General features: G+C 50.1%; 4 protein-coding genes across 4 annotated transcripts; 2 read left to right on the top strand and 2 right to left on the bottom strand.

Moving 5' to 3' along the window:
• Positions 1 to 1,228: 1,228 nt before the first annotated feature.
• Positions 1,229 to 3,730, top strand: CC77DRAFT_1027166 (hypothetical protein; the record flags this gene model as incomplete). Its single annotated transcript, XM_018526356.1, has 3 exons — positions 1,229 to 1,452; positions 1,513 to 3,625; positions 3,677 to 3,730. 3 exons carry the CDS (start codon positions 1,229 to 1,231, stop codon positions 3,728 to 3,730), a joined length of 2,391 nt encoding a protein of 796 aa, XP_018391467.1.
• A 536-nt stretch (positions 3,731 to 4,266) lies between these two features.
• CC77DRAFT_923967 (hypothetical protein) lies at positions 4,267 to 5,436 on the bottom strand (the record flags this gene model as incomplete). Its single annotated transcript, XM_018533773.1, has 1 exon — positions 4,267 to 5,436. The coding sequence occupies one exon, from the start codon at positions 5,434 to 5,436 to the stop codon at positions 4,267 to 4,269; it is 1,170 nt and encodes a 389-aa protein (XP_018391466.1).
• Positions 5,437 to 7,271: 1,835 nt separating this feature from the next.
• Positions 7,272 to 8,784, top strand: CC77DRAFT_925784 (pyruvate dehydrogenase E1 component subunit alpha; the record flags this gene model as incomplete). The annotated part of the gene is made up of 5 exons (XM_018533878.1): positions 7,272 to 7,412; positions 7,481 to 7,614; positions 7,671 to 8,125; positions 8,177 to 8,412; positions 8,467 to 8,784. The coding sequence occupies 5 exons, from the start codon at positions 7,272 to 7,274 to the stop codon at positions 8,782 to 8,784; spliced, it is 1,284 nt and encodes a 427-aa protein (XP_018391465.1).
• Positions 8,785 to 9,986: 1,202 nt separating this feature from the next.
• CC77DRAFT_1015378 (ferrochelatase mitochondrial precursor) lies at positions 9,987 to 11,637 on the bottom strand. Its single transcript, XM_018524011.1, has 2 exons — positions 11,276 to 11,637; positions 9,987 to 11,224 (listed from the first exon to the last, which is right to left on the bottom strand). Exons 1-2 carry the CDS (start codon positions 11,498 to 11,500, stop codon positions 10,160 to 10,162), a joined length of 1,290 nt encoding a protein of 429 aa, XP_018391464.1. The 5' UTR covers positions 11,501 to 11,637; the 3' UTR covers positions 9,987 to 10,159.
• Between the last annotated feature and the right edge of the window lie 82 nt (positions 11,638 to 11,719).

Genomic DNA, 11,719 nt, shown 5'->3' with positions numbered 1-11,719 from the left:
AAGGGGTAGTTTGATACGGGAAGCCCTTCGGATTCAAGGTTCGGAACTTGAAACGAACGCTGTCGCAGCATTGGTACTTGTCGGGGCTGTGCATCTATTCTCAGCGATGTCGAAGGTTCCTTTGCAGTGATGTAATTATGAATGTGGAGGTACGCTACCACTCAAGTAAGCTTGAGGAGTTACGAGACCGGTGAAGACAGACTGCAGACCCCGAGAAGCTCATGAATTGTGCACTCGATCGTTCAGTGAGCTGAGCCTAGCAGTCAATCCATTTGTTTATCAGTACGACTTGCCACAGCAACGTCGCATTACTGTAGTCTGCGGACGTTGCTTTATGACTGGCGCTGAGTGAAAGCCGGAAGATGCATTTAGAGTGCTCGTCGGGCCTGAGAAGCAAATAGTGTGGCCACCAATAAGGCCGAGGAGGACTCATTTTGAAGGATCGCATGGCTATCATGGCGTTAGTATACACCAACCACACGGCCGTGGACTCAATATTAACGCATGCGGAACGAGGTGAACACCATTGCGTCGAGTTCAGCGAAAGCCAAAATCGTGGGCTGAAATTTAGCGGCAAAGCAGGATATGAGCTAAGATGTTTGCCTGCTCTGACCTTATAAAATAGCGAGCATGCGAAACATGTACACCCAGGTCTCAGCTGGGCAAGTGCTCTTGGTCCTTCCGAACACTTGCATGGTTTGATGTGGGTGGCCTCCACATGCTGCGTGCTTGGCGCCCGGTTGCCTAGTTGCCTGCTCGCAATTCTGCGGATCTATCTGCCTGCTCTAAGCAGAGCCTCTTAACTACGATGATCCACCACTTATGCTCTTGCTTTCCATGCTTGCTACGCACTTCATAGCTTTCTTGTATCATTTCAGTCCCCACAGCCGCAACGCCGCTGCCTTAGTCTTCACACAAGTTGCGTCAGTGCAAAGGTGAAGCACATTCTACAATCTGCGCACTTGCACTTTCGGCCCCCAAACTTGTATTCAGTATTGGTCAGATCTATGTGCGATATCGCGCAATAACAAGACCTGCGACACATTGCGTGGGATCCAGAGTCGAAAGATTCTTGCCACGCCAAACCTGAGTGCGCGGCGCAAGACGGGAATGTGGGGATCTGCACAACCAATCAATAATTCTTCTGCGTCTTTCCTGCCAAATACTTGGCGCATACGACATACCGAGCACGAAAGAGAGATTTGCACCTGAAAATCGTCCTTACATGATGGATACTGGTGAATTCGTTCAGTCGAAATTTGCTCAGGCGCTCAAAACCCAGAACACAGTCACAAGGTCCTACCCCTGTCCTTATCCAGGACACGAAGGCCGGATTTTCCCGAACGCTGAACAGCTATATGACCATGGAAGGATAGACCATCGTGCCGATTTTGAGGGCTTGAACTCGAGACAGGCACGAGATAAGTTTCGCGAGCTGAGTATAAAGTTCAGGTCAGTTTGGACAGATTTACGATACACGACACTTACTGGATCAACTGTTAACATGATTAGAAGGTCGGATCACTCGTCAGCTGCAACTGCGGGAGATCGGTCAGCACCTGATATTGGAGGTCTTACTATAGATTCAGGAAAGAACTCCCGACAGAACTCGCCACCGTCCGGTAGGAAACGACCGGCAGAGCATGAGTTTACTAGTCCGAGGGGAAAGGGTCCTTCTCATGTGGAGGTAGTCGATTCGGAATACTCGAGACAGATTCCTCATACTGTTGTATCGGATCGGACACGACCGAAACCACAAGATGCACGCCTCTTTGACCCAAAGCAGAGCACCAAAGGTACTCCATCTCCATACCAGACGACGCCCGAGCCCTCCAGCGAATGGTCAATGGAAGCTACGAAGAGCAATCAATTACAATCCTTGCAACCTCAATCCCCTGCTCATTCAACACAACGATCTATTCTTAAACCTCAACAATCTCAACGCCAACCAGGCCTTATTGAGCTCCAGCGCTATGATCCTCGGTATCCAGGTCTACTGTTGCAGCCAGATAGTAGGCCTATCTCTCAAGAGCAACTTGCATCTGAAGTGAAATCAATCTATGCGGGACTAACTATGGTGGAGACTAAGTGTATACACGTTGATCGTGCGCAAGCTGCAGCTGCGCAAGACAGCGACACCAAGCTTGCATCTGATCATTGGCAGGCCTTAATCGCTCTTCATCGCACTCTTCTACACGAGCATCACGATTTCTTTCTAGCTAGTCAACACCCTTCTGCATCGCCAGCTCTTCGTCGTCTTGCGGCTAAATATTCCATGCCTGCGCGGATGTGGAAGCATGGGATTCATTCCTTTTTGGAACTACTTCGAAGACGTCTTCCCGACAGTATCGATTATATGTTGGCGTTCATATATTTAGCCTATCAAATGATGGCGTTATTGTATGAAACCGTTCCGGCTTTCGAGGATACATGGATCGAATGCCTAGGAGACCTTGGACGCTACCGGATGGCTATCGAAGACGAGGACGTCCGCGACCGCGAGACCTGGGCAGGCGTCGCACGCTCTTGGTATACCAAAGCTGCTGATAAGAATCCTACTGTGGGTCGATTGTATCATCATTTGGCCATTCTGGCGCGGCCCAATGCCCTCCAACAGATGTACTACTACTCCAGGTCTTTGACTTGCGTCAAGCCATTTCAGAGCGCGCGGGAATCGATCTTGACTCTGTTGGACCCGATTCTTGGTCGTGCAGGCGCAACTCTTACGCATGCTCTAGCGATCGATACCAGCTTCATCAAAGCACATGGTCTACTGTTCGAAAAGTCGCCAGTAATGGATGTCAAAGGTCAGGACGAGTTCCTCAGCGCAAAGGCAGAGTTTATTGGAAATTTGGACAATCATATCGGACGTGTGACAGCGAAGTGGAAGGAGCAGGGCGTATATATCGCAGTGACCAACATCGCCAGTTGGTTTGAATATGGGCTGAACGAGAACATTCTTCGCCAGGCTTCCCTTCATCCGATCAACTTGAAGGCACAGGACCCCTCTCAAAACGCTGTTGAAGACAAGATCCGGAGTGCATCCTCAGCTGACCAACAGAACCCAACGAAACCGATACTAAGTGAGAAAGATATCTCGGAGGCGCTGAAAGGAGATGAGGCACACGGGATAAAGCCATGGGCAATGCGTGGCACAATTCCCAACGCCAAACTAATTACTCACGAGACTTTTGCTCTCGTCCTTCGCCGCATTGGCGACAAGAACGTGCTTCCTCACGTACACATTATGCTCGCTTTTCTTTCCAGCTTCGCTTCTAGTAAATACGTTTCCGATCTCATTCAAGATGCACCTTGGACTGAACTCGTTGCTTTTCTGAATACCTTGGTCAAGACTGAGAACCAGATACAAAGTCAGTCGCAAACGCAAACACCAAACATCAATGATTTGTTGGCCTCAAATGTATTCCCTGGAGAGGGGGAAAGGGGCGACGAGCTACCGCTGCCGGAAGATTACCTCGTGCGAGGCTTGATCTGGGCGGACGATTACTTTCCCAAGAAATGGTTCGAAAGGGAGCACGACGAGGAAGAGCGATACCTGGAATTAGCAAGTACAGTGAAGAACCGTATGGAGAGGGTATTGAGGCTTGGTTATTCTATTGCGAAGGCAAGTATTCATATACTGCTATTGCGCTCTTTCGCTCTAACTGCCGTCTAGCATCAAACTTGGATCACATACGACAAAGACTCGCATACATTCTCTGTCAGATGACAATGACGCCAGGCGCCAGACGCCTTGAAACAACATACCTATTACGTTTAATTCCACGCAAAATGCGGTAGCCATCTGTTCATCATTCGAAGCGACCCTGTCACTCTCTCCATGTTACATTTCCATCACTATGGGTAACGCGAGTCTGGTGTTGGCAATACATTGATGGCTGTTGGCCCTTTCATTGCACTAATCCCCTTAAGCGTGGAGAGAAATTGGATTCCTGATTAAGAATTCCACTCCCTTTATGACCACGCGGATAGTCGTGTCGCGAAACATGTGGTAAGAAGTAATCGACCACCCTTATGGGAAGAAGAAGAAACGGGGAACATCTGTTTGCTATCATTACTATACGTTCACTATTGAGTACCTCATGGTCCGGCACACCAGCATTGGCACAGAACAAGAGGAAAGGATAGTGCTGGGCCATGGTCGTTTGCAACCGAATTACATAAAACACACAATACATATTATACGTCCACACGCTGCATATCGCTTCAGACTCAATGGAACACGCATCATGCCCATGGAGTGGTCTAATAAAGCTCCATGTTAGTCACACCTTCCTGCGCCCATGAACAGATCTGCAACGGCACCGCCTTTCTCACCCTCTCGTCAGGGTATAAGAACAACTTCATCAAGACATCGCCCGTAATGAAGATATCGTACAAATCAGGTGAACTACCCCACCCAAGATCGATGTCGTCTTTGGAGGTTCCAGGGTTCCCGGGTCGGAATTGCACTACTTCGTAACTAGTGGTATCACCCCATCGCTCGGCCACGTACTTTTCGCGCTTGTTCTTGTAAACATGTATGTGACCTGCTTGAATGTTGCAACAAAGAGACTTGACACAAAAGGTTGTCTGAACCTTCTCATCAAAAGGCGGAGGCATCCTCGTGGCGCATGCTGAACATGTATCGTACCAGTCTTTTATATTGTAACCCATGACAGACTCTGTACGAACTGGCTTCATGGGAAGTCTGAAAATCGGGGTTATATCCGATCCGTTGCCACGGCCTTTTGTACCAGGAACATGGTAGCAGTCCAACATATCTACCATGTAGAACCATGCACAAATGCACATCTTTGTTTTGTATAGGCTCATGACCTGATGCAAAAGTTCTGATCTTGAAGTGCGATAGTCTACTTTGATACTTGACGCATCTGAAGCAAGTGAAAGAAGCGAATAGACTCTGTCGTGAACGTAGCAGCTTTGCCGACCGGGTAGGCGAGTGAACCAGCTGATGAGTTTCGATTCGCTGGGCTTTCTTTGTTTGCCTATGGAACACATGTAATACCAGAAGACACGAGTCTTGACGTCAAAATTTTCATGGTTGATCGTTCTGTTGCCTTCCAGACCGTTGAAGTACTCAAGCTGTCCGACGGCACATCCGGCAATCTGCTTGAAAGTGACTTCGAGGTTGTTGACAAGGAACTTGACATTTTGAGCGAGCAAGATCTCTTGTGTGATCCACGCGCGGGTCCAGTATCGGTCTTCGAGAACTGCGGACCAGTCTCTCTTAAGTTGACCATTGGTCTTATTGTTCCGTTGGAGCCATCTCTTTTCCTGATCTCTCACCATATCCCATGTTCCATATCTAGGATCCATGCTCAAATCCAGTGCAAATGTAAATGCTCTTTCTATACTTTGATTGAGCCCAAGCCAAGAGATAACTTCAACAGAATTTGCGTAAACGGAACCCATCTGTGCTACCTGGTGATTCCTTTCATAGACGGAGTTCTGGTCGATACACAGAGCGTCGATCCAAAGAGTTCGTGGTGGATTTGCATACTTTGATCGAGCGACTCGCATATATTCGTAAAGATTTTCACGTATCGACAGAAGCCTGCCATTGACTAAGATCTGCCGCTGTATCTTCTCCGATCCCCAGACGTACGAAAGACAGGTGTAGCTTGACTTGACGCTGTCATGCCACATTTCACATTGAATGTGCCCGTCATTCGAAAGGTTAGGAAGGATTCTGAGTAGTCTAATAGCACTTCTCCTGTAGTCAAGCGGTTCGTGTTGAAAGGATGTGGTGTGGGATGCACCTGAAGCATTTCGTGGGTTTGTGGCTACCATGGCTTTTGCGAAGCAAGCGGGAATGAAGTTCGTTTGAGAAGTTTTGGAATGCTAGACACAACACCACAGTTAACTCCAGATATCTATGAATTTGACTGGCGCGTCTACGTCGGGCTGATCAACGTAATCTGTATCGCGCGCATAATGCCACGAGCCAAGGGGTCTTCGGAGGTCTAATAATACAACAACCAAATCGGGACTGAGGCTCGTTATTGGTCCCATAGCCATTTCGGATCTACCTCGCTGTGTTATCTGGGTATCATCAAGCGCCGGGACGCTTGCTACGCGCTCTATCAGACTTTCAATTCCGGCGCTTAGCAATCGAGTTCTTGGGTCGTGTCAGATACGAGCGCGTCAAAGGCTTGAGCAGAAAGTGCGCCATGACTGCTATAATCGGGCACACACAATCAGAAGTCCATGCATATCTTATAGGTCGATATGCGCAGCAAAGTCTTCGCGAAATTAGGTTGCACGATAGTTGTGAGGTTCATTTCAGGAATGAACGCTAGCGCAACACATCCTACAGCGACCCCACAAATTACCACATGCGGAGTTACACGTGATCACGATAGGCATCACGTCTGGCAGCCGTCCATGCCTCAAAATATGTTCAGTCTTACATATGGTCGTGTTGGTCGTAGTCGATAGTACACCTACCAAAAACATGCACATGTAGAATCTCCGTTATTGGAAGTGCATACCAGTTCTACTCCCCGCAATCCAACATACCTAAAGACCTTGAGTCCCTAAGTAGCGAACCATCCGTCTTTCCCACGCTCCTTGCCTACGCTTACCATAACTTCCGTTGCATAAGAATTTTCAAGACGTTAATCAAGAGACCATGCCTGCTTTACTGATACTGCAGGATAGAAAGGATATTATTCGACAGGATCAACGAACAGGTCGGAAGTGTACTTTGAGTGATCATTCTGAGGAGCGAGATGGGCTTCGTCATGTTATGCAATCTGAGATGGCAATAGTAAAGAAGAGATGTCGAGAATACTCCTTTGCTCTTGAACAGTAGTCGTATTATATCCCGCATCTCTTGGACTGCTCACTCGTGTCTTTTCTTTTGCACTCTGGCAGGGATCGCGACAGCCATACACTAGTAGTCCTGCCTACGCGAAGATGGTGTAGCATTCGCGTGCTCACCCCGACTCTCTGGTAGTTCACGGTGCATCAGCGAGTGCGGCTTACGAGTCGCAGCGAAGATAACCGCAAATGAGGCTTCGTGTAGCGAATTGAGATGTGTTGGGCGGCTTGTTCGCATCGATAGGTGTTGAGTCGGAGAGGATCGGGATGTGTTGAGAATTGGCGTTGGCGGACCCTAATCGCTTAGCGCGAAAGCGGATCCCCGAGCTGGCGGAGCTGAGCAACTTTTCGAATCAACACCCTCAGCAGTCAACCTCACGGCATACCCACGCCTCTCCCTCCGCTCCTTCCCCTCACACCTCACAATGCTGTCCAGGACAATTAGGCGGAACATTGCGTCGCCCTTCCGACGCAATGTCGTCACCCCCGCCGCGCGACCCGCCTTCAGCAGGTTCGTGACCACGGATGCGGCCTCATCGCACACCGACCCGGCCAACGTGCCATCGGTAAGACGACACCCAGAAATGCCGATAGAGTGGCTGTAGCCACGGGACAGATAATTGACCGTCTGCAGGAGGATGACAAGCCCTTCGAGATCCGCCTCTCCGACGAGGCCTTTGAGACGTACGAGCTCGACCCGCCGCCATACACAATGGAGGTCACCAAGAAGGAGCTGAAGAAGATGTACTACGACATGGTCGCCGTGCGGTATGAAACACCACAATTGCAGGATTTGGCTACAAGCAGGGTCTAATATGGAACAGACGCATGGAAATGGCCGCCGACAGGCTCTACAAGGAGAAGAAGATCCGGGGTTTCTGCCATCTGTCCACCGGCCAGGAAGCCGTCGCCGTCGGTATCGAACACGCTATCGAGCGCGCCGACCATCTCATTACCGCCTACCGTTGCCACGGCTTCGCTCTGATGCGCGGCGCAACCGTCAAGTCTATCATCGGTGAACTCCTCGGCAGGAGAGAGGGTATCGCTTACGGAAAGGGTGGATCTATGCACATGTTCGCCCCCGGTTTCTACGGAGGCAATGGTATCGTCGGTGCCCAGGTTCCCGTCGGAGCTGGTATTGCCTTCGCATGCCAGTACGAGAACAAGAAGAACGTCACCCTTGCTCTCTACGGAGACGGTGCCTCCAACCAGGGTCAGGTCTTTGAGGCTTTCAACATGGCCAAGCTCTGGAACTTGCCCGTCATCTTCGGTTGCGAGAGTGCGTATACCCTTCAAAGGAGCATGCTGCGATTTTGCTAATACCCCTCAGACAACAAGTACGGTATGGGAACCGCTGCCAACCGCTCGTCTGCCCTCACCGACTACTACAAGCGTGGACAGTACATTCCTGGTCTGAAGATCAACGGTATGGACGTCCTCGCTGTCAAGGCCGCTGTCAAGTACGGAAAGGAGTACGCTGCTGCTGGCAAGGGTCCTCTCGTCTACGAATACGTCACCTACCGTTACGGAGGACACTCCATGTCCGACCCTGGAACCACTTACCGAGTGAGTTACACCGCAGTGCCGAATTCTAGAGCGTATACTAACAAGCATTGATAGACCCGTGAGGAGATTCAGCGCATGCGCAGCACCAATGACCCCATCGCCGGACTCAAGCAGAAGCTCCTTGACTGGGGTGTCACTTCCGAGGAGGAGCTCAAGTCCATCGACAAGCAAGCACGCTCCGACGTCGACGAGGAGGTTGCCATCGCGGAGAAGATGGCCGTTCCCGAGGCCACTGGCAAGGTACTATACGAGGACATCTACGTTCGTGGCTCCGAGCCCGAGTTCTTGAGGGGACGTATCCCAGAGGAGAACTTCTACTACACCGAGCACGACATGGGCGGCGAGAAGAAGCCTGTCGCCAGGACTGCGTAAAGCTCTTCAGATACTCATGGGATTATGATTGAAGGGACAATTGGGTGACGAGAGGGATCTGTAATTCTAGGATTTAGAGGCTTCTACATGCGTGTATGCAGCTAGGGAGCGCGGTCTTGCATTGAATGACATTTCATGGAATCCACTCACAACCCTCGTACTTATAAAGCACACTAACGAGGATGTTCCATGCATCCCCAGTCGATATATCAAGCATCGAGTTGAGGTTTACAAAGATAGACCAACTCGGTTATCTGTTTAGGCGTTTATGCATCATCACGATTGGCGCTCTGCGTGATTGCAGTACCAGTGATTAGAGTGGATTCTACGAAATCATGGAAACCACAGCCAGCTCGGTATCTCCAACCACTGCTTTTTTAGTCCTATCTCCAAGTCCCACTATATGAACTGCCGGGACGTCTTCTACCATTCTTAAAAGGTTCTAGTTTGCACTTCAGTTCCTGATTGTGTCCGACCTCCACCTAATAATGCCTTTCATGACACCGCAATACCTAGCTAAACTTCCTTTAATTTGCACGTGCAAGTCGACATTTTCTTGTCACTTGATGACATAGGTCTCGTCATAGAAGCTGAGCTACTTCAGTTCTTATACCGCATCCTAGAGCAGACCAATTTGCACGTTTGGTCCGCTGTCCAACGTGACCAGGAGTCAAAAATTGCCTCCCGCTCCACCGATATGAACAGTGAACGTGGTATCGAGGGCCCAGCCCTCAAGAAGCCTATAGATGAGCCCAAGAAAGATCTCGCATGGATGGATCCTCAAACAAATATAATTGACAAAGACGAGCCATATTGCCAGGTAGTCATCGAATAACAGTAGATCCAAAAGCTACTGATCACCGGCACGAGAGAAGCTGTGTGTTCAACAATTTCGTCACAGGATTGTAGCAAACGCAACATCAGCTTTCCTCCTTGATTAAGCTTTGCGTGTTCGGACACACACTATAGCTGCAATCCCCAGGACGAGCAGACAGGGAAACTTGTAGGTGCAAACTAGAAAGGGAACTCTAGTCTTGGGACGGGAACAAAGAAGATAAGAGTCAAGACGTTAGCAGTAGAGCCATGCGAAGTTCAGGCGGTTGTTGGAAGGAAAAGTAGTCACGAGGATGGGCGTATCGCCCGGATACATACCCAGACTGAGGAAGAGGTGGCAGACAATAGCACAAGTGAAACTCGGGAGATGGAGCCAAAAGGCGCATGTATCACACGGCCTAAGGAGACGAAGTCCCTAGACTTCATAGCGAGACAGTCAGTTTTCTAATCGTCCTTATGAGGCGGGTATATAGTAATTTTCCATATGGTACACAATCGCTACATGTATGCAATTCTCGGACCGTCATAGCTTCAAATCAGCCTATGATGCGGGAGGATCGATATGTTGTGTCTGGCTAGCGAAGAACTCCTTTTGTGCCAAACACCTCTCACTTGTGCACTTTGGACATCTGAGAATCATCTGCGGGCTACACGCCTGTCCGCTCTGTAAGTGTGCCTTTGCAATGTCTGCCAGCGCCTCGATGAAAACAGGGCTATCGTTCAAGCTCTCGACGCGCTTAACACCCTCATGGCCCTCTGCGTCCTCACCAATGACCTCCTTGTCCAGTTCGTATAGCGTCTCGATGTGGTCGCTAGTGAAGGCAATAGGTACAAGGAGCATGTCTGTCTGGCCCTTCTTCATGTATTCTTTGACAGTGTCTGAAGTCTGCGCTCCGAGCCAAGGTTGAGGGCCGACCTGCGATTGCCATACAAGGCGATATTTGTACTTCATGCCGAGGCGCTGCATCACAGCGTATACAGTCGCTGCGACTTCGGAGGGGTATGGGTCACCGCGGTTGACAACAGTCATGGGGAGACTGTGGGCAGAGAAGAGAATGACAACGCCGTCTCGTCGCTCAGCTGGGTATTCCGCGAGCTTCTTTTCGATGTTCTGAGCGAAAGCTTCTACTAAGCCTGGGTGTGCCGGCCAGCGGTCAATAACACTCCATTTGATGGCACCTTCAGGCTCGACTTCTTGACCAGTCTCTCCATTTGCGCGCTTGCCTTCCAGCCTCGTCCTCCATTTCCAGAGTTCGTTCAACGAGGAGCCGGTAGTTGAGCAGGAGTACTGGGGGTATTGTGTGAAAGCGACAGCACGGCCACCCTTGCCTGCTCCGAAACCGTCTGCTATCAATTGCTTGTATGTGTCTTCGGTAAGAGGGTTCGCATAACGGAAAGCAACGTAGGGCTTGTGAGGAGCGGTCTCGGGTGAGGTCTTGTCGAGGATCTTGCACATTTCTGCGGCCTGGTGTTCAGACCATTTCCTGATTGGTGATCCACCACCAATCTCAGCATACTGCTTTTGAATCTTGGGTGTTCGTCTCCGTGCAATATAGGGTCCAATATAGTTCTGGAGGGGTCCAAGGGGAATCAAGTCTTTGTCGGCCTACACTCCGTCAGCTGAGTATCTATGATGCGTTCCAATCAAGTTACGTACGAACAACATGCTCAGAAAGCCATGGACCTCGTCTGTTGTCGATGGCCCGCCCATGTTCATGAAGACCATAGCAGTAGGTCCCTTAGCGCCAGGCGTTACTTGCGTAGGGGCGACTGTCGCGTTGCCTCTCCGCCATTGTACGCTGTATGATGAGAGGACAGATGTGGCGGGCGTGATGGAAGTGGCACGCTTTGCGGCGCGCTGGCAAGATATGCGAAGTGCCATTGTGAGGTTTGCGACGAGAAAGAAAGTGTCCTCTCGAAGTGAAGTATAGAGGAGAAGATGCCGAGGCCAGAACTACAGCATGAATAATGTTCAGAACAGCAAGCGGCGTGAAAGCTCTGGCCAATGGCGGCAGGCTCGTTGGCAGTTGATGACGATCGTGGCTGGCGATCGGACGCTAGGGATTGCCCCACAGCAGCCTAGCAAACACGTGCCTACGTG

The sequence above is a fragment of the Alternaria alternata genome, assembly GCF_001642055.1.
Source record: "Alternaria alternata strain SRC1lrK2f unplaced genomic scaffold CC77scaffold_1, whole genome shotgun sequence".
Classification (NCBI taxonomy): domain Eukaryota; kingdom Fungi; phylum Ascomycota; class Dothideomycetes; order Pleosporales; family Pleosporaceae; genus Alternaria; species Alternaria alternata.
Note: the sequence above shows the minus strand (reverse complement) of the source record. Positions and strands in the feature narration are given on the sequence as shown.

What these genes read in the sequence shown, in the direction of transcription:
- CC77DRAFT_1015378 (XM_018524011.1), bottom strand. Translation starts at nt 11,500, where the DNA reads ATGGCACTTCGCATATCTTGCCAGCGCGCCGCAAAGCGTGCCACTTCC. An exon ending in GCTTTCTGAGCATGTTGTTC is followed by an intron (nt 11,225 to 11,275) that starts GTACGTAACTTG and finishes GACGGAGTGTAG; the next exon opens with GCCGACAAAGACTTGATTCC.